Genomic DNA, 20941 nt, shown 5'->3' with positions numbered 1-20941 from the left:
CTCAGCTCAGCTCACAGGCACCAACACTAGTTATCTGGAAGCAAATGGAGGGACTGGCTGTACTGGGGCATCTTTTGGTTTCGGACCCAATGGTAGACCGGGAAGAAGGAATACTCAGACTAGCTGTAATGTACCAGGTGGGGTGACCGTCCAGGATACCCAGTGGGACCTCATTTCATTATGAAATGAAAGGGTTCAGAATTTCAGATCCCAGTGGCCTTGGAGGTCTTCTGGTAACCAGGATGTAACCAGGATTTGCCTGTGGAGCCTGCAGCTGCCTCCTCTGAACCGAACCGGACACTGGGATTATTCAGTCCGGCTCAACTCAGCTCCAATCTGAGGCAGGGAGAGCAGGCTCCCAGTCCTATTCCACCCCTCTCCCCTTGCCGTCTTCCTAGATCCTTAAGTCTTCTGACTGCCTTGGGACCCTCAGAAACCCCTCAGGTGACCAAATGGCCCCAACCACCTTGTACAAACATCCTAAAAAGAAAACCCGACCCCACTGAGGAAAAGGTTTACTTTGTCAGGTTGTCTCCACATATTTGGGTGCTCCAGCCATTCTGTTCTCTCTTCCTGTGCACCTGGCCTGAGAGGGAACAGGGAAAGGAAAGAGCACGGAGAACACTGTTACAAAGGCAGTGATTTATTCTATGTGTGTTTGGCCTCTATATATGGATGTTTGTTGCATGTGTGCCTGTTGCTGCTAAAGTCAGGAGAGGCTTTGGAGCCCCTGGAACTGGAGCTATGCATGGTTGTGAGCCATTGTGTGGGAGTTGGGAACCAAACCCTGGTCCTCTGCAAGAATAGCAAGTGTTCTAAACCACTGAGCCACTGCTCCAGCCCTGCCTGCAGTTTTTAAAGGCTAGGAAGACCCTCTCTCAGAAAAAAATAATCTTCACACCTGTAAGTTCAAAGAGCTTATCGAGTTCCATCTCTGTACCCCTGGGAAGTCCCTGAAGTTTTTATTGGTAAGGAAGCAGACGCCCAGAAAGGGAACATGTTTGACCACACTCAAGCATTCATTTGTGGTAGTGCTTGGAAGAGTAGAAAATGAGGGGTTCAAAATCACACACACACACACACACACACACACACACACACACTCACTGGAAGGGGTGCTATGGGGCCTGTTTCCAGGGAGAGTTGGCATCTGAAGGGACGCTGTAGGTAGATCCAATCTGGTTCTGGGCAGCTGGTACCCAGCGGCAAGAAGCTGGAATCAAATCTCCCTTTATGAAGAGTCCTGGACAGACTGACCTTCAGGTTGCATCAAACCTCAGTGTGGGGCTAGGGACCAGTGCTATTCTCTCCGGTCTCTTGCCGCAGCACCGCCTAAGTCCAAGCCCCAGGTCCTCCCAAAGGTGACCTGGGGTGGGGCGCCATGCTGCTCCCTGCCCTTCTCTTTGGGATGCTATGGGCTCTGAGTAATGGGTAAGCAGCTCCTGGGGCTCCCCCCGATAAGATTCCTCCCCACCCCATGCCTAGGTACCCTCCGGGATGCCAGGCTATTCTTTCACCACTTCAACCCACCTTAGCCTCCCCCTTGCTTCAAGTACCTCTCCCAGAAATCCTTGAGGGCTTGGATCCGTAGTACAGAGCTTCTTGGGACAGAGGGGACAGTGCTGGTAGTTGTGCACCCCTATCCCCGGACAGGCGGTGGTGTGAGCAGATAGAGACCATCCATGTGGAAGAGGAAGTAACTCCTCGTCAGGAAGACCTGGTACCCTGCACCAGTTTGTATCATTATATCCGCCTAGGCTGGCGTCTGGACCTGCCCTGGAGTGGCCATGTGGGGCTTACCAGGCCCCCAGCACTTGGGCTCTGTGCTATCTACAAGTGAGTGAGGGTCAGAACCTGGGCTGTCTGCCGGGCAGGAAAGGAAAAAGTGACGGCAGGATATCCTGAGAGTGGGGGAGGAACTGGTGTGGCAGGCATTTGGGAAACTGGGTTCTAGGAAGGGTGGAGAGAGATGGTATGGGTGGATGAGAGGGCCCCATGGTGGGCACTGTATGGCAAGGAGAGGTGGGACACTTAGTCCTTCTGCCCGGGCTGTTTCCCAGCATTCGTTCTTGCTTTACACTTGAAGAAATTAAGGTCAGGAGGTGAGAATTACTTGATAGGACCCCTCAGGGTAGTTGACCAGATCTAAGGTCTTAGGTCTTGCCTTGTGGTGGGACCTGGCTAAACATTAACACTTTTCCCTGCTTCCTTCTGTATGGTGGGGGTAGACCCCCAGAAACCCGGCCTGCGACTTGGAACCGAACAGTGAGGGCTTGCTGTCCAGGATGGGGCGGTCCTTACTGTACTGATGGTAAGTACCCGAACTGGATGGGTGAATGGCACCCTCTGGGGTAGTTGCTGTGAAGGCGAGCCCATCTGTGATGCAGCAGGTCTGGTAGGGCTCTCCAGGTCATCCATATGACAGGCTGGGTGTGCCCTATTCTCTACCACAGCCCTTGCTGAAGCCAGCCCTAAAGACCTCTGCTTTGTCACACGGCAGTGCCAACCTCTAGCGGGCTCAGCTAATTCTTCAGCAGGAAGCCTGGAAGAATGCTGTGCCCAACCCTGGGGACACAGCTGGTGGGACAGCAGCTCCCAGATGTGCCTCAGCTGTTCTGGTCAGCACCGCCCAGGTGGGTCTGTAGCCTCCAATCTTGGAGACAGGCATATCCAGACTGTCACCCTTAAGAGTTCTGGGCCATTCCACCAAGCCCTGGCTACTCCTGTGGTCCCTCCAGAGGGACCATACCTGGCTGTTATACCTCCTGGTGTGCCTGGAACTGTGCCTTCTCCTCTGTCCCTGCATTGAGAGACTCACACATGATGTATGTTGTTTAGGCAATACTTCCTCTGAAGCCCCCCTGCAGCCCCTGACAGCAGCTGTAGCCCAGCTCTGGAGCCAGCGACAGCGTCTCTCGGCTATCTGTTCCACCTGGTCTGGCTTCCACTACCAAACCTTTGACGGGCGTCACTACCACTTCCTGGGCCAATGTACCTACTTGCTAGCTGGTGCTGTGGACTCCACCTGGGCTGTGCACCTCCGGCCTAGGGTCCACTGTCCCCAGCCTAGGTCCTGCTGGCTGGTGAGGAAGGGAGAGAGATGACCCCAGGGAACGTCTGGTCATGGTGGGGAGAGGAGTCACACTTCTGATCCACTGCTCACTCTCAGGTTCGAGTGATGATGGGTTCTGAGGAGGTGTTGATCCAAGATGGAGAGGTCTCTGTGAAGGGGCAACCGGTGCCTGACGGGGAGCCTCGACTTCTTCATGGTGAGGGCTCCTTCCCTCTTCTGGGGTACTCTGCCCACTCCTTAGGGCAGGCTGTCAGGCTGGGGCAGAGCTGCTGTGACCCCCGAGTACTGTTGGGAAACTTGAAAATTAAGGGTCAGGAAGACATAAGCCTGGCTCGCTCACTCCCGTCTGCCTTCAGCTGTGACTTGGGCAAATCACCCTGTTTAACTGTCTTGAGCTTCAGTTCCCCCACCTGCCTCGTAAGAGTATCATCATGGCTGAGATAGGAGGTTGGGGTGAAGTGTGCGTGTGTCTGTATGATACGGGTGGGTGGGCAGAGTGTATGTGTAAAGTGCATGTTTTGTCTGTGTAGAAGTGTGGTATGTGTGTATGTGAGGTTTGTGGTATATGTTGTGTGTTGTGGTGCATGAACTATGTATAAGGTATGTGTATTGTATGTGTATATGTACTGTGAGTGGAATGTGTGTATAGTATATGTGTGGTATGGATATAGTATGTGTGTGTTATAATTTACTCTCTTAAGATAGCAGCCACAGCAGAAAAACCACAGTGCAGAGCTTGTAAATTTGTGTGAATTCTTTCCCTAGTCAGCTAAGGCCCTGCTGTGATGAGATGGGAGTGTGGCCCTTATAACTGAATGACCCTGTCCTGTTCCCAGGGATGAGCCTGCAGTGGCAGGGAGACTGGCTGGTGCTCTCTGGAGGCCTTGGGGTTGTTGTGAGACTGGACAGGTCCAGTTCCATCTCCATTTCCGTGGACCACGAGTTCTGGGGACAGACACAGGGCCTCTGTGGGCTTTACAATGGCCGGCCAGAGGGTATGTAAGATGTGGCTTGGTATGGCTGGTGGACGGGGTCAGGGGAGTACACAAAGGATTCCAGATCTAGCACTAGCCTCAAACTTCCTCAGATGACTTTGTGGAGCCAGAAGGGGGACTGGCTATGCTAGCTGCTACCTTTGGGAATTCATGGAGGCTCCCTGGCTATGAGGTAAGACTGCTTCCCGCCTGCCCGCTATTTTCCTGGGGTCCTCAGGAAGTGCACACAGGTTCCAGGACCTATAGAGAGCCTGACAATTGCTGTGTGGTGACCACCCTGGGGGCCTCCCTGATGTGGCGACTGACCAGCTCTGTCTGGACTGACTGACCCTGGCTCCTGTTGCTCTGGGCTGGGCTTGTCACTTTGCAACCTCTGCAGCCCAGAAGGAGGCCTGGTGGGCAGGCAGGTGGAGGTAACTGTGAGGGCAGCAATCACGTTCCTGTTTTCCTGACTAATATCTCTCATCGCTGCTTCCTGGCCTGGTTCTGTCCTCAGCCCGAGTGTCTGGATGCAGTGGAGGTGGCCCAGGGCTGTGAGGGCATCCTGCAAGGTACACATACAGGCTTGGAAACGGGCAAGCTTCAAGCTCAAGCCCAGGATATATGCCACCAATTGCTGGAGGGTCCGTTCTGGCAATGCCATGTCCAGGTATGGGTGGGACGGAGGTGGTGACCAGCTCTGGAGGGGAGGGTTCTGTAGGCACTGATGGATGATAGAGAGGTGCCAGCTGGGTGATCTGGTCCCGCCATCACTTGCATTGGGTCATCAGTCACGGCACTCCTTCTTTGTCTTTAGTTTTACCTCTTGAGAACAAGATGGCTGTTCTTGTCACCGTTGAGGCCCCTTCTAGCACTTACCATGTTTGGTTTCAAGTTGGGATGTAAAGGAAGAGGAGGCAGGAGATGTTGGCGAGGAAGAGTCATTTACTGGCTGAAGATTTCCCTTCCCGACAGGTTCCCCCGGATGAGTACCATGAGACCTGCCTCTTTGCCTACTGTGCTGGAGTCAGAGCAGGCAGTGACCCAGAGGAGCGGCAGGAAGCTGTTTGTGCCACCTTTGCCAACTATGCCCAGGCCTGTGCCAGACAGCACATCTATGTGCACTGGAGGAAGCCTGGCTTCTGTGGTATGCTGGGTCTGCCCACCTGAAGCTAACCAAAGTCCTGGAGTGACCGGTTTCCTGAGGGCCCCCTGGCTGTCTCCCATGGCCTATTGGATTTCCACAGCCAGCCCTTCACAGAACACTTTTGTTCCCACAGAACGCCTGTGTCCAGGGGGGCAGCTCTATTCTGATTGTGTCTCATCCTGCCCACCCAGCTGCTCAGCAGTAGCCCAAGGAGAGGAGGGTTCTTGTGGGAAAGAGTGTGTGAGTGGCTGTGAGTGCCCGGCCGGCCTCTTTTGGGATGGTACCCACTGTGTGCCTGCTGCCCACTGCCCCTGCTACCACCGGCGCCAGCGCTACGCCCCTGGTGACACTGTGAACCAGCAGTGCAACCCTTGGTGGGTCTTTGGGCTCTGGTGGGCCACATAGTTCTCTCTGATGCTTTTATTTATGCTGTTTCTGAGATTTGCTCCTCCAAATAACCAGTGCATTCTGGGGCTTTCCCACCCAATGACCTGTGACATTTTCTGGCATGATTAATAGTCCAGTTCCAATGGTGGTGGGTGTGCCAGGAAGAAAAAAAAAACACTGAGCTGGGAGTAGGTCATGCCTAGCTCCACACTCTGGGATGAATCCGATGCCACAGTGCACTGTCCCACCCTCTTTGCTCTTAGCGTATGCCAGGATGGCCGCTGGCACTGTGCCCAGGCCCTGTGCCCTGCTGAGTGTGCAGTGGGCGGTGACGGGCATTACTTCACTTTTGATGGGCGGAGCTTCTCCTTCCGGGGCAATGCAGGCTGCCACTACAGCTTGGTGCAGGTGAGCAGAGAGCCTATTTCAGGAAGAGGATCTTGTCAGAGTGGGGGCCCTTACAGGGGAGTTCTGAGGGGAGAGGACTGGAAACAAGTCATTAAAGCAATAGGTGAAACATATAGTCCCTAGCAAGGAAATATGGGCAGCAGTGCTGGCAGGAGAATGACTGCCTGCATACCTCCCCTGCCGTGGCACCTTACACATACACACACACAGGCACACCATCCCCTCTAGTCCCCACCTCTCCTAATTGGCCACCCTAATCTAAGGCCACAGAACTAAACCCATCTTCATAGTTCCTTTTACAAATGTAAACACTGGACTTATCACAGGCAGAGAAAGAATCCAGCACACACCACGTCTTTTCACTCCTTCTGAGGGCTCATCGGTGGTCTCTCAATTCTAGTGTTGGACCACTGCAATTCCTTTACTTGTCCTCGTCCCCTCCTTGCCTGGGGAACAGTGGGGTGAGGAAGTTAGGTGAGTGCAGGGTCAACAAGCTGGTGTATTATTCAGGGCAGCTGTCTCCCCACTCACTTGGCCAAAGATACATGAGGTATGCACACAGAAATGGAGGATACATGCCAGCACACAGACCACACACACATACACACAGCCATGTATGTGTGTGTAAATTCAACAAATGTGTACACATATATCTATATGTATACAGATAGAGAACAACCATAGGGAGGAAAGATGGAGATCTTCCCTTTCCAATGTATACACACACACACATGCATACATGCACACACAAACATGCAGTCACACAAACCTCCTCGCATGCCCTCACATCCATCTGCCCATGTCAGTCCTGTGTCTGGTGGGAGCTGCGGTTATCATGCTACTGAGGCTTCCTCACGGCTTCTCTACACACCTCTACCTCCTTGTCTACCCCAGGACTCTGGAAAAGACCAGCTGCTGGTCGCGCTGGAGCATGGGGCCTGTGACACTGGGAGCTGCCTCCACGCCCTCTCTGTCTTCCTGGGGAATACCCATATTCAGCTCAGATACTCAGGTAGCGTCAACTCTGCTGCCTGGGCTGTGCAGGGTCTTTGTTCCCTGGGGAGTCTCTGCAGTCTTCTTCTTCAGGGTGCTGAATGGACCTGTTGCCCACCGTTCTTACTCTGCAAACTCAGGCCTACCCCCTGCCTGCCCTTCATACACCCCCCTTGAATTTCAGTAACCATCCCTTCCAGATTCCCACAACTAAACTTACTGCCTACAGTGCCTCGTGCTCCTATCTCAGGGGCAGACACACTATCTCAAAGGCAGCTTCTGCTGGTCTTCAGAAGTAAACACAAGTCACACAGTTATAAGAGTTGGAAAGGCCTTGCAATGAGCTGCTGGGGTTGGCCCCTCCCAGCAACTGTCCTTCCAACTCTGCCATGCCCTGGCCTGCTGTTGACTCCCTTTACCCAGCTCCTCCCACATACTGGCCACACAAACAGAGGGATGTGCAAAATTGCATCATGATGTGTGTTCTTGAGCTATAGTGGTCTCTGGCAGAACAAGTGGCCTCCAGGGGTCACTGGAGTCGTTCCCACATCCCTTCACCCCAACGCATGCTCTCCCATCTTGCCAAATCTTTCCCCTCTTGCAACCCCATCCTCCCACAGGCTCCCTATTACATGGTCAGGCCTCTCTCTTCTAGGAGCTGTGCTGGTGGATGGGCAGGATGTAGGCTTGCCCTGGATTGGTGCTGAGGGCTTCAATGTTTCCCGTGCCTCCTCTGCTTTCTTGTTATTGCGCTGGCCTGGGGCCTGGGTTCTCTGGGGAGTGGATGATCCTGCAGCCTACATCACCCTGGAACCCCATTATGCCTACCAGGTATGCAAAAAGGCCAATGAGTGTCTGTGTTAGGCTAAGTAAGACTGGGTTTCACTTTTATATGTCTTCCACGGCTCAGGTACAGGGTCTGTGTGGCACCTTTACCTGGAAACAGCAGGATGACTTCCTGACACCGACTGGAGACATAGAGATCAGTGTCACCGCCTTTGCTAGCAAGTTCCAAGTGTCAGGTGATGAAAGGTGCCCCTCGATGGATAACACCCCACAGTTCTCCTGCAGCACTTACTCCCAGCGCCTCACTTTCGCAGAGGCAACCTGTGCCATCTTGCATGGCCCCACCTTTCAGGTACTAGGGTGTTCCCCTCCTCTGCCTGTAAGATCAAGGATCCAAACTGCAAGAAAGAGTCAAGGGCACAGGGGGGGAGCAATGGACTCCCAAGGGAATGGAATCCATGAAGAAAGAACTGTCCCCTTTCTTTTTGCCCAAAGGAGTGCCATGGGCTAATAGACAGAGAACCGTTCCGATTGCGGTGCTTGGAGGCTGTGTGTGGCTGTGCCCCTGGCAGGAACTGTCTGTGCTCTGTGTTCTCTGCCTATGCACGCCGCTGTGCCCAGGAGGGTGTCCTGCTGCACTGGAGAAATGAGTCGCTGTGCCGTGAGTCTCTCAGCCCAGTCAGCCCTACTCTGGGCTCCTCACCTCCTTCTCCCAGCGCCACCCCCAACTGGGGAAAGTTGGACGGGGCAGGAACTCCTTCCTTACCAGACTGTGGCTAGGCACCTTCCTCCTGTAGAGATACAAGGACTTGAGGTCTAGACAGTGTGGCTAAGCTTCTGATTTGCATGTATCCCTGTGCCCAGCTGTCCTGTGTCCTGGTGGGCAGGAATACCAGGAGTGTGCCCCAGTATGCGGTCACCATTGTGGGGAGCCAGAAGAGTGTAAAGAGCTTGGCAGCTGTGTGGCTGGTTGTAATTGTCCCCCGGGACTGCTGTGGGACCTCGAGGGTCAATGTGTGCCTCCCAGCATGTGCTCTTGTCAGCTTGGAGGCCGTCGTTACACCTTTGGTGACACTGCCGCCAAGAAAGACTGCAGCCACTGGTAAGAACCACCACCTTTGGACATGAAGAAGAAGGACTTTTGAGAGAATGGCTGGCTGTGTTACTACGTGGTCTCCGTGGGTTGCCAGGGAGGGATGGCAGGGTGCTAATAGTTCCTCAGTGCGGGGGCACCGTCAGCTTCAGGGAGCTCTTTCATGCCCACTACCTATTGCATTGAGTTTACTTCCTAGCTATAGTCTAATAAAGTGTGGGAGGTGAAAGCCATTCCTACTTGGCAGATGAGAAAAGTGAGGCTCAGATATATAGACAGTTTGTTACAGAGAAGGAAAGATGAGGTCTACACCTAAGGAGGCAGACGTAGGCTCCAGGGCACCTCAGTGGATCCCCTCTGCTACTTGGACAAGTTGTAAATGTCTTAGTCACTTTCCTTGCTTCTGTGACCAAACACCTGACAAGAAGCAGCTTGAGGGAGGAAGTGATTGTTTTGCCTCACTGTGCAAGGAAACACAGTCCTCCATGGTGGGGAAGTCATGGCCACACTGCATCCTTAGCCAGGAAGCAGCGAGAGAAATGGATGCTGGTGCTTGGCCCTCTTTATCCTCTTTATTTAGCCCAGGATCTCAGCCGGTAGAATGCTGTTGCCCAGTCAGGGTGGGTCTTCACGCCTCAATTAACGCAATCTAGAAAATCCTTATGGATAGGCCCCGGGACTTGTGGCCAGCGGATTCTAGATGTCATCAAATTGACAGTCAAGATTAGTCATCACGTTAGGGAAGTCAGTATCTCTGCGCCATTCTAGAGTTCAGAGACTAGCCCTACTGGAGCTGGACAGAGGGGAATTGTGGATCCCGGACATGTGGGCTTCCTGAACAGCCTGCCCTCCTGTGCTAGAGACTGGAATGTTAGAAACTGAGCTGTTCCAGTCTTTAGAATTAGGGCTGGGTTCCTACCAGGCATTAGGGGTTCCAAATATCTGCAGGAGTCCTCAGTATCTAGATTCCTGAGATCCCATGCTGGGCCTGGTTCTTCCATCTTCCATCCTCTACAGCATCTGCCAGGAGAGGGGCCTCTGGAACTGCACAGCCCACCACTGCCCTCCACAGCAGACACTCTGCCCCCAGGAGCTCGTCTATGCCCCTGGTGCCTGCCTTCTCACCTGTGACAGCCCCAGGGCCAACCATTCCTGTCTGGCTGGAAGTACTGATGGCTGTGTCTGTCCCCCTGGTACCGTGTTGCTGGTGAGGCTGGGAAGGGGACCCATGGGGCAACCAGGTGCTCTCCCTATACAAGAACCCTGCACTGATGTCTAGATGTCCAAAACAGTGTTTCCATTTTCCACCCAGGAAAGGCACTGTGTGCCTCCAGATCTGTGTCCATGTCGTCACAATGGACAGTGGTACCCACCCAATGCTACTATCCAGGAAGATTGCAACATTTGGTATGCAGAATTCCAATCACCTGTTACCATATGACCCTGTGACCCTTGAATCCCCAGACACCATGCCTCTTTTCACTAAAAGGGTTTAGAATGGTGGATGGGACAGAACATCCAGAGTGGTCAGGACACTGGGAACCCTTTAGAATCTCCCACACTCAGGATCCGTCTGGGCTGTCCCTGTTGTTGATGGCCCTGTCCTGTCTCTTGCCCACAGTGTGTGCCAGGGCCAACGGTGGCACTGTACAGGTCAGCGATGCAGTGGATGGTGCCAGGCATCTGGTGCTCCCCACTACGTGACATTCGATGGGCTGGTCCTTACCTTTCCTGGGGCCTGCGAGTACCTGCTCGTGAGAGAGGCTAGTGGTCGCTTCAGTGTCTACATCCAGAACCTGCCCTGTGGGGCCAGTGGCCTCACTTGCACCAAGGCAGTGACTGTGCGTCTGGACAGCATGGTTGTGCACATGCTTAGAGGTGGCTGTGACCATCAGGGAGAGCTGCGATACTGCCAGAGGGTGGGGGGCACAGCAGGGTAGTCTCACGTCTCCTCGGCATGGTCAGGACCCAGGTTCTCTTTCAGTTTTTCCCCCGGGTTTGGTTGTCCTTATGGTGAGGTTTGTTGGATCCAGAACTCTGGAAAATCAAAGCCCATAGAAGTCTTATGACCCCCCCCGCAAGGTCACCTAGAAAAATGAGCAAAAGAAAGTTTGGAAAAGTAACTGGGAGGACTCTCGGGAACCAGGCTAAATTTAACACCCCCTCTCTTCTCCAGGCCAGGCAGTAACAGTGAATGGAGTGGGTGTAAGGCTCCCCAAAGTCTATACAGGCCCAGGACTGAGCCTGCACCATGCTGGCCTCTTCCTGCTGTTGACAACACGCCTGGGTCTCACTCTGCTCTGGGATGGAGGTCAGACTCTGCCCTGGTGCCGTTAGCCCACACCAGGTCTTTGCACTGGTGTCTGGATTTCCCCCAAACTCTTCTTCCCGGTACCTGCAAAACTCTGAGGTTAAGACTGACCCTGGGTAGCCCACTAGGGACAGATTTCCAGTATGACAGCCAGGCCAAGATCTTTTCTGTCTCTTACCCTCTGTCAAGTGTCCCCAGCCTAGTGACCACCCCGACTCACAGCACTTGAAAGTGGTTGGAACTTCCATGTTCTATTTTCTTTCTCAAAACATTATTTATTTTTATTTTGTGTGCATTCGTGTTTTGCCTGTGTGCATGTCTATGTGAGGGTGCTGGCTCTCCTGGACTGGAGATCGTTGTGAGCTGCTATGTGGGTGCTCTGGAGGAACAATTGATGCTTTTAACCACTGAGCCATCTCTCCAGTCCCTATGTTATAGTTTCATAACTGTGTTTTTCTTCATTTTACAAACATGACAGCCTCAGCAAAGAAACATTTAGAAAATGCCAAGTTTTAGGAAGAAGTGAAAATAGACCTGCTGACACCTCTCTACCCAAACATAAGCAGTTGGTGTCTTAGAAATATGGCTGTTAGTGAGGGATTGAGGGAAACCAAAATAACCCTGTCCTCTCGGCTGGACTAGCCTGGAGCTTCTTTCCACAGAAGGGTAGTAGGGCCTCTCAGCCCATCCTGAAGCCGCCTGAGTCTGGCCCGCTTGGAGGATTTTGAAGCTTGGTTCCTAGCTGGCTCCCAGATGTTGGTGCTTTCATTATCCTCAGAAGAGGGGATCAGACCTTTTGGGTGGGGGCACCTGTGCAAGGAGACCGTTCTAACCATGTGTTTCTCTGCCCCCGCCCAGCCAAGGGCTCTGAAAGTCACTTTTTATAATGCCATCAGGCACCCGGGTGCTGGTACGGCTGTCCCCCCACTTCCACAGCCGTGTGGCTGGGCTGTGCGGAAACTTCGATGGTGATGCCGGTAACGACCTGCAGAGCCGCCAAGGAGTTCTGGAGCCCACAGCAGAGCTTACTGCCCATTCCTGGCGTCTCAATCCCCTGTGCCCTGAGCCAGGAGACATGCCGCACCCCTGTTCAGTGAGCAGGGCGGGGCAGCGAGAGGGAGGTGGGGGTGTGATAGCTGAGTGGAGAGGGGAGGCTCACAGAAGCACCCTGTGCTGCAGGTGAACACCCACCGGGTGAACTGGGCTCAGGCCCGCTGTGGGGTGATATTGAAGCCAATCTTTGCCTCATGCCACACAGAGGTGCCCCCGCAACAGCACTATGAGTGGTGTGTGTACGACGCCTGTGGGTAAGGAGGGCGAGGCGTGGGTGCCATGGGCATGCTGAGGTGTGTGTAGATGGCGGGGTGTATGATCGGTCTATGGCTCCACCCACAGCTGCGACACAGGGGGCGACTGTGAATGCCTCTGCTCAGCCATTGCCGCATATGCGCATGAGTGTGCCCGGCACCGACACCATGTGCGTTGGCGCAGCCAGGAACTCTGCCGTGAGTGTGCCCTCCTCTCGCAATCCTGCCATACGTCCAGCCCCTTGAAATCACTTAGGTTCAAACGTGGACTGAATGCCCTCTCTATTGCTAGATGCTTCTTAATGGACCAAACATGAGAATGGCTGATGCACAGGGCCAGCATCCTTCATCTTGGTTTTTTTTTTTTTTTTTTGTGGTAGTGGTGGGGATCTTGGCAAAGGTCTACAGTATACATCCTGTGCTTTCCTTGGGTGTCAATAAAGCTGGTTTGCCTGTGCCATTGCGTCCTGGTTCCCTTGGGCCTCAGTGAGCAGAGTCTCCTTTCTCGCCACCCAGCCCTACAGTGTGAAGGTGGTCAGGTATATGAAGCCTGTGGCTCTACCTGTCCCCCCACCTGCCATGACCATCATCCCGAGACCAGATGGCACTGCCAGGCCATCAGTTGTGTGGAGGGCTGCTTCTGCCCCGAGGGAACACTGCTTCATGGTATGTTGCTGGAGGTGGACACTCTGGCTGGGTAAAGGCCACAAGCCTTGGCTGGACATCCTTTGTTCTGAATCCCACACTCTGTGCTCTCAGGAGGAGCCTGTGTGGACCTGGCTGCTTGTCCCTGTGAGTGGGGTGGCAGTTTCTTCCCACCGGGGACTGTGCTGCAAAAGGACTGTGGAAACTGGTGAGTGAGATACCCAGGAGAAGCCTGCACTCTTAGGCTGAACAAGCTGGCGTGTGGCTAATGCCAGGCCCCCCCTTGTGCTCAGCACATGTCAGGAAAGTCAGTGGCATTGTGGAGGTGATGGTGTCCCCTGTGAGGAGATGAAACCCGGCTGTGCAGAAGGAGAGGCTCCGTGCAGAGACAGTGGGAACTGTGTGCCACTTGAGTGGGTTTGTGATAACCAGGATGACTGTGGTGATGGCTCAGATGAGGAGGGTGAGTGTTATTACTCGTGTGGTACTATCAGGGGCAGATAACCGAGTTTGAAGCTGCAGCACATGTTCCCAGGGTGGCTCCCTAAGCTGGCTTCCCCCGCCGGGAGCTATGACTTAGGTGACGGGGAGGACTGAGGGGCAGGGAGGGTGTTCTGGTCCTTCTTGGGCCAGGATCTTTGCCATCACTGCATCCTCATCCTGCCTGCTTTCCCCATGCCAGGCTGTGCCACCTCAAGCTGTGGGGAGGGACAGATGTCTTGCCAATCTGGCCACTGCCTACCCCTGGCCCTGCTCTGCGATGGACGGGATGACTGTGGAGATGGCACAGATGAGCAGAGGTGCCCGTGTCCGCTTGGCTCTCTGACCTGTGCTGATGGTCGCTGCTTGCCACCCGCCCTGCTGTGTAATGGCCATCCTGACTGTCCGGATGCTGCAGATGAAGAGTCCTGTCTGGGTGAGGAGTTGTGGCCCTGCCTCCAGCCCACTAGGAACCCCCTCTAAGGGTCCAGATTCTGGAAGGCTCTGGATATATATCTCCCCTTCTTTGCCAGGTCTCCACTTCTGAGGGTGGTACCTGTCAATGACTGAATGGAGATGTCCCAAAGAAATAAAATAAGTGGTGACCCCAGGGGCTGGATGACTCAATGGTTAAGATTATTTGTTGCTCTTCCAGATGACCTGAAATCAGTTCCAAGCACCCACATTGGGCCACTCACAACCACCTGTAACTCCAGCTCCGGGGGTTCTGGCATCCTCTTCTGGCCTCCAAGGCACCTGCACACAGGCGGCTTACATTCACGAACACACAGACACATACACTTTTATAAGTTTTAGAAGGAGTAAGTCCCTCCTCTCCTCTGTCTGCAGGGCAGGTGAGGTGCATGTCTGGAGAGGTATCTTGTGATGATGGTACTTGCATCAGGACCATGCAGCTGTGTGATGGAGTTTGGGACTGCCCAGATGGAACTGATGAGGGACCAGGTCACTGCTCTCTGCCTTCTCTGCCTACACCCCCTGCTGGCACTTGGAAGAGCCCTTTCACCAGCTCTCTGAATACAACACCAAGTCCTATGGGTAGTGCCATCCCTGGTGAGTGTTTGCGATAAATGGGGAGAGAAAGCTGGAAGCCTGAACTGCTCAGGAAGGGGATGGTGTACCAGGTGCCCTGTATCCCAAAGAGAAGCATTTGGGCCATACTTTGGGAATGAAGATCGGAATGATGTGTTCAGTGTTTGAGAGGAATGGAAGGTCCAGATTTATTTCCTGGTGTTCAGGGCCTCCCTATGAACAAGTGAAGGAGAACCTGGTAGACATTTAGGGACTAGGTGAAGGCTTACAGAAAGCAAAACAGCAGTCAAATGCAGGAGAGGGTGGAACTAGTTTGGGAAGGGGTATGCTCAGCTAGAGTCAGGAATGCTGAAACTAGAGGGCAGCCCCAGAGGAGGTATGAGGGTAAGCTGGACCTGGAGAGCCAAGAGTCCACTCCCCCTGGTCTAACCAACACACCCGCCGCAGTGTCCACCTGCGGCCTCTTTGAGTTCCAGTGCGGCAGCGGAGAATGCACTCCTCAGGGCTGGCGCTGTGACCAGGAGGAAGACTGCACAGATGGAAGTGATGAGCTTGGCTGTGGTGGGCCCTGCATGCTGTACCAGGTGCCCTGTGCCCACAGCCCACACTGTGTGTCTCCAGGACAGCTATGTGATGGTGTGCCACAGTGCCCCGATGGTTCAGACGAGGACCCCGAAGCCTGCGGTGAGAGTCTCACTCTGGACACCTCCCTTCTGCCTGGTGGCTTAGCAGGCTGGGACCTGGCTCTTTCCAGGTGCCACTATTGCCCCTTGCTGTGGCTAGAGAGAGGCTGTGGAATTGTTTTTGTGTTTCTTTGATCTTTCCCACAAAATCTTCCTTGGAAGTTTTCACTTTTCCCTGTAGGCCTGTGGGAGAAGAGAAAGGGGTCTTTTGTTTGCTCACCTTTGGGAAGAAGAAACAAGAGACTGGGTGATAGCTGAGGGCACAGGGATGGGGACAGGTCTGTTTGGAGGCTCTCCCACCCCCAGCTTCCCCCCACTTCACCTGAGTGGAACTCTTTGTGCCCTTCCACATTGACCCTTCACGCCCTGGCTACCTCACCAGAGTGGAGATCAAGCTGTTCACAGGCTCTTATTTTTCTCCAGGACCATTCCTCAACCCTTTCTAAAGGCTCCTCTGATCCAGGACAGGACTATGCCTCCCGCTCTAATGTCCTGGCTTTCCCTACTGGTCTCTGTGCAGAAATAGGATGGGGGGACAACAGCATGGTAGGACACCTCTTATCCATAGGTTCCACCCAGCTGCCCTCATGCCATGGACTCTTCTATGGTTTGGCTCCATGGCTATGCCTGAACCCCCAACAGCTCTGTGACAGAATCCCCAGGGCGAGGATGGGCTGGACTGTGGTGTGGATACTGTTTTCTTGCTGGAGACACTCTTACAGTCTAGGAGGTGGTTTTCACTCCTAGCTAACAGTTCGTTCTTCCCCAGAGAGGCTATCGGTCCCAGGAGGCACAAACAGGACAGGGGTTCCCTGCCCAGAATTCTCCTGCCCGAATGGCACCTGCATTGATTTCCTGCTGGTAAGAGCCTCAGGTGGTAGGCAGCTTGAATGGGCAGGCTCAGGTTTTGTACACCTAGCCAGAAGCCTGAGCCTGTTGCTTTCCCAGGTTTGTGACGGGAGCCCAGACTGTGAGTTGTCAAATGAAGCAGAGGCCTCCCTGGATGAGCAGGAGTGTGGGGTCTGGGGCTCCTGGGGCCCGTGGAAGCCATGCAGTCAGACCTGCGGGCCTGGAATACAGGGTCGGAGTCGACGCTGCTCCCCTTCCCAACTCCCAGTGCTGCAGAACTGCCCAGGCCCGCAGCACCAGTCACAGGCCTGCTTCACTGAGGCCTGCCCAGGTGACAGACAGGACATCTGGGAGGGGGAGGGGGCAGCAAGTCCTGAGGAAAGAGGGGGAAAAAGAGGCTGTTGGTCCCTAGCCCCGCCTCAAAGCCCTCTCCTTCCCAACATGTTCACCATTCTGGCCTTGCCTTGTAGTGAACGGTGAATGGAGTTCTTGGTCTCCCTGGTCTCAGTGTTCCGAACCCTGTGGGGGCACCATGACACGCCATCGGCAGTGCCGTCCGCCCCAGAACGGGGGCCAGGACTGTGCCCTGCTGCCTGGGAGCCCTCGTAGTACCCACCAGGCCAGTGAGTAAAGGGGAAGAGGGCAGAAGTAAAGGCAGGAGGAGCTGATGATGTGAAACTGAGAGGGGAGGAGGGAGAACACTCAGGGAGAAGGTCCTCTAGTGGATGCTGGGGGAGAGGAGAACACAGCAGGAGTAGAGGGGTGTTGGGGGTGGTGGGCAGTGGTAGAAACTGGTCTCTGCCGAGGATGCCTCTCTATAAGCGCTGATCCTGTCCTTGCCTTCTTTCAGATCCCTGCCCCCAGGAGGGCTGCCCCAATGCCACTTGCTTCGGGGAGTTGGTATTCCAGCCCTGTGCCCCCTGCCCTCTGACGTGTGATGATATTTCTGGTCAGACCATGTGCTTGCCTGACAGGCCCTGCAACAGCCCAGGTGAGGGGGTACTGGACAGGGTCTGTGGAGGCCTTGCTTTGCATGATAGCTAATGCTGGACTTTACCTAGGTTGCTGGTGCCCGGAAGGGCAGGTTCTGGGCACTGAGGGGCGGTGTGTGAGACCCATGCAGTGTCCCTGCCTGGTGAATGGTACCTGTTACTGGCCTGGGCAACGCATCAAAATGGATTGCCAGATATGCTCCTGTCAGGATGGGCGACCACATCACTGCCGGCCCAATCCAGAATGTTCTGGTAAGCCTCTGCCTAAGCCCATCCCTGGGGAGCCTCATTCCTCCCCAGACCACCCAGCCCTGACTCCTATCTTCTCTCAGTGGATTGTGGCTGGTCCTCCTGGTCCCCCTGGGCAGAATGTGTGGGGTCCTGCAGCAGCCAGAGCCTCCAATGGTCCTTCCGGAGCCCCAACAACCCGCGCCTCTCTGGTCGGGGTCGACGGTGCCGTGGCATCCACCGCAAGGCCCGCAGGTACAGAGTAGGGGCCCAGTCTACCCTCTACCTCTGCTTAGGAGGTCGACTCTGAGAGAGACATTTCTCATCTGGCAGAGACCCCACTAGCACCCTGTTAAATGACATCCCTCCACCCCAAGCTGATACTTCTGAAGTATTTTCCTACTTCAGGTTTGCAACTGCTAGATCCAGGAGCCAGCAGACAGAACCTACAAATAGAGCTTGACCATTCCAGTGGCAAGAATGGGTCTCTGTCTCTGGGGGCAGGGGGTGGCCTCTGCTGAGGCTTGTAGGGGCATAGTTGTTTCTGCCCTTCCGGGGCAGGCGGTGTGGATCTGCAGTGTTGGCACAGATTGCCTTCTGGCCCATTCTTTGTGTCTGTTGTGCTTGTTCTCTTAGGAGCAGGGGTAGAGTGGGATTATAGTGTGGCCAAACATTTGCCCAGGATTTCCCCCATTTTATTACTGACAGTCATAAGTCTGAGAATGCCCTTAGTCCAGCAAGTTGCGGGTGGCACTGAGTGAGCTCCCTCCTCCAGGCGGCTGTAAGATGTCTCCATTCCAGGTGCCAGACAGAGCCCTGTGAGAGCTGTGAGCAGTGGGGCCTTGTGCACCATATTGGGGAACGCTGGCGCGGAGGCCCCTGCACGGTGTGTGAGTGTCTGCACAGGGGTGTCATACGCTGCTCCCCCTATTGCCCACTGGGCAGCTGCCCCCAGGTAAGGGGTCAGGGAGTGTGGCGAGGGCTGAGCCTGGAGCGGTGATGTAGACCAACCAGGCTTGGGGAAACTGATGGAGCGGTCAGAGATGGACAAGGGGTTTGACTTCTGTGTTCTCACAGGGCTGGGTCCTGGTGAAGGGAACGGGAGAATCGTGTTGTCACTGTGCACTGCCTGGTGAGTGGGTATGAGGGGCCGTGAAAGAGCCTCAAGAGGAGAAGACCCCAGTGCAGACTGTGACAGGGAGCATATCCTCAAAGTGTACCCGTAAATTGATGACGTTAGAGCTTACCCTGCATGGACAGTTACATAAGCTGTCCACTGCGCGAGTCTCCTTCTAATGCCTATGGGGGCTAGAAACTGCACCTGTTACGTCCGAAAGTTGTTTTGGCCTGGGGGTTTTATTCTGTTTCCTAAAGAGTCAGCAGAGGTGAAAAACCCAAATTCACTCAAAGAGTAAGAGGGACCCTTCCTCGCTGGAATTTGTTCTCAAGAAGCCATGAGCCTTAACATGTTCCAGGGAGTGCGGAGGGCCAGAGTGCTGGGTGGGTGGCTGGTGGCAGCCTCTCTCGTTCTTTCTCCTGACCACTGCATCTCTGCACAGGAAAGAACCAGACAGTGGTCCCCATGACCACTGCTACCCCTGCCCCCAACCCTCAGATGGGAGCCCCCCTGGTCACCTATGTTCTGCCTCCTCTGGGGGGTAAGTCACGTGTTGTATGGATGCTGAAAGGCACTGCCCTAGCAATTACCGGACCGCTAGGGAAGCAGGACCGCTGGTGCAGTGCCCTGCCTCCTACTGTACTCCACCGCGGGTGGTGGAGTCGCCCATCCCCCAGCTCTGCCCTCCTTGTTTCAGCTTTCTGTCTTCCATACCCTCAGCTCCCCTCGCGGCTCCCCAATTGTCCCTGCCACCCTCTGTTCTGCCCTACTCCAGGCTACCTCTCTCTCCTGTACCCAGATGCCTGCTACTCTCCCCTGGGCCTGGCCCAATTGCCTATGTGGGCATCATCCCAACACGTGGAGCACTCCACCTGGACTGCCATGGGCGCTCCCACCATAGGGCCTGGCCCTGGAGAGGATGTTGATGCTGAGTGGCATGCCCAGCCTCTCTACCTGCAGCTGGACCTGCTGCAGCCTCGGAACCTAACTGGTCAGTATGGAGGAAGGCATGGGATAGGGGATGGGGGTGGCGTGACTGCTTCGGTGCTGACCTTTGCCTTGCCCTGGTCCCTTCCTCAGGCATCATGCTGCAGGGGGTTGACTCTTCTGCCGCTTCTGTCAGCAGCTTGTCCCTCCAGTTCAGCAGTGATGGCCTACAGTGGCATGACTATCTCAACTCCCTGCCTAATACCGTGCCTCCACCCACGGTACTGAGCACTTCAGTCCCCACAGCCATTGCCCCCAAGGGTCTTTCATTTCCCTGGGGGACAGTCCTTACATTAGACATCTGTGGAACACCTGCTAACTAGCAGGGACTGTGCTCTGTGGAGCTGAGAGTACAGGTACATCTGAACACACAGAAGTGCTTAGAATCTACACGTATGACCCTCTATAACAGCTTCCAAAGGAGCAGGACGGGAACACACCCAGTTCACAGAGGCCCTTGGAAGGGCAGCACAGCACGTTTCCTTCAGGGGTTGGTGTCCTCTGCAGGGAGACGGACCCCTTGCAGCCATAGGGCTCAGTCCACATAGGTTTGGTTTTACCTTCTTCAAGAGTGCCTGCTCTATGCAGGAGTTGCTTCTGTGTTATGAGGGTTGGGGTACACAGGAAGGGCACCAGAGTAGGGTGACAGTGGCAGTTTGAGCAAGAGGTCGGACTTGGGCAATGGGTAACATCTCCCAACAGCATTCATCCAGGAGCCCAAGCCATATGGTCCCTGAGGTGTGGACATTCGACCAGATGGTACAGGCGAGGTACATCAGGGTGTGGCCCCATGATGCACACCACAGCGACAACAACCAGCGCGATGTCTTCCTGTGGGTGGAGCTGCTGGGCTGTAAGCCAGGTACAGGCCAGCTTGGGGGCTGGAGGGACAGGAGTGGGCACTGCGGTGTCAGGAGACCTTAGTAACATATCCTCCACAGTGTCCCCACTGGCACCCCCATGTCCAGGGAGCAGGCACCGCTGTGCCAGTGGGGAATGTGTCCCAAAGGGAGGGCCATGTGTCAGCGCCGTGGACTGCAGAGACGGCTCTGAGGAGGAGGGCTGTGGGCCCCTTCATGCAGGCACCAGCAGCAGGTATGGCCTGGCCTTGGGTGGAACCTGGATAGGAAAGGTATATGGGAGGAGTCCTGCCTTGTCTTCACAAACCATACACGCTGAGGAGTCACAGCTGGGGGTTCCAGAGCCCTCATCGCCATGAGAGCCTTGAGTTCTGTGCATTCTCCCGATACCTGGTGTTTCGTGGCTTTCAAAGGGTGGCTCCGGAGCTTAGACCACCACCACCCAGTGCAATAGAAGAGAGACTCTCAGTTCATACCTGGTCCTGGAGGGTGGGCAATGGGAGTGTGTTACCTGCCTTCCAGTGATAATGACATGCTCACGCTGAGACCACTGTTAGAGTTCACCTTTGTC

The 20941-nt window shown here is 54.7% G+C and overlaps 1 protein-coding gene across 1 annotated transcript in view; it reads left to right on the top strand.

Annotated features, from left to right (window-relative positions):
- The first annotated feature begins 1381 nt into the window (after positions 1–1381).
- The window catches only part of LOC130875206 (SCO-spondin), a 51839-nt gene continuing 32279 nt past the window's right edge, over positions 1382–20941 (top strand). The window contains exons 1-43 of the mRNA XM_057770971.1: positions 1382–1431; positions 1654–1836; positions 2229–2311; positions 2454–2633; positions 2839–3083; positions 3170–3269; positions 3910–4068; positions 4161–4240; positions 4565–4717; positions 5023–5194; positions 5328–5568; positions 5845–5989; positions 6884–7001; positions 7638–7813; positions 7893–8120; positions 8264–8429; positions 8633–8870; positions 9879–10068; positions 10174–10268; positions 10483–10739; positions 11038–11172; positions 12069–12265; positions 12352–12479; positions 12568–12677; positions 12996–13145; positions 13239–13332; positions 13418–13587; positions 13807–14040; positions 14454–14675; positions 15102–15338; positions 16107–16198; positions 16286–16517; positions 16657–16809; positions 17037–17177; positions 17248–17430; positions 17511–17661; positions 18208–18361; positions 18484–18538; positions 18966–19064; positions 19323–19514; positions 19604–19731; positions 20213–20363; positions 20452–20605. Coding sequence (XP_057626954.1) covers positions 1382–1431; positions 1654–1836; positions 2229–2311; positions 2454–2633; positions 2839–3083; positions 3170–3269; positions 3910–4068; positions 4161–4240; positions 4565–4717; positions 5023–5194; positions 5328–5568; positions 5845–5989; positions 6884–7001; positions 7638–7813; positions 7893–8120; positions 8264–8429; positions 8633–8870; positions 9879–10068; positions 10174–10268; positions 10483–10739; positions 11038–11172; positions 12069–12265; positions 12352–12479; positions 12568–12677; positions 12996–13145; positions 13239–13332; positions 13418–13587; positions 13807–14040; positions 14454–14675; positions 15102–15338; positions 16107–16198; positions 16286–16517; positions 16657–16809; positions 17037–17177; positions 17248–17430; positions 17511–17661; positions 18208–18361; positions 18484–18538; positions 18966–19064; positions 19323–19514; positions 19604–19731; positions 20213–20363; positions 20452–20605 — 6821 coding nt within the window. The remainder of the gene's footprint in view (positions 1432–1653; positions 1837–2228; positions 2312–2453; positions 2634–2838; positions 3084–3169; positions 3270–3909; positions 4069–4160; positions 4241–4564; positions 4718–5022; positions 5195–5327; positions 5569–5844; positions 5990–6883; positions 7002–7637; positions 7814–7892; positions 8121–8263; positions 8430–8632; positions 8871–9878; positions 10069–10173; positions 10269–10482; positions 10740–11037; positions 11173–12068; positions 12266–12351; positions 12480–12567; positions 12678–12995; positions 13146–13238; positions 13333–13417; positions 13588–13806; positions 14041–14453; positions 14676–15101; positions 15339–16106; positions 16199–16285; positions 16518–16656; positions 16810–17036; positions 17178–17247; positions 17431–17510; positions 17662–18207; positions 18362–18483; positions 18539–18965; positions 19065–19322; positions 19515–19603; positions 19732–20212; positions 20364–20451; positions 20606–20941) is intronic.

This window comes from Chionomys nivalis, chromosome 1, assembly GCF_950005125.1.
Source record: "Chionomys nivalis chromosome 1, mChiNiv1.1, whole genome shotgun sequence".
Classification (NCBI taxonomy): Eukaryota; Metazoa; Chordata; class Mammalia; order Rodentia; family Cricetidae; genus Chionomys; species Chionomys nivalis.
The sequence above is the reverse complement of the archived record's forward strand: the minus strand, read 5'-3'. Positions and strand labels throughout refer to the sequence as shown.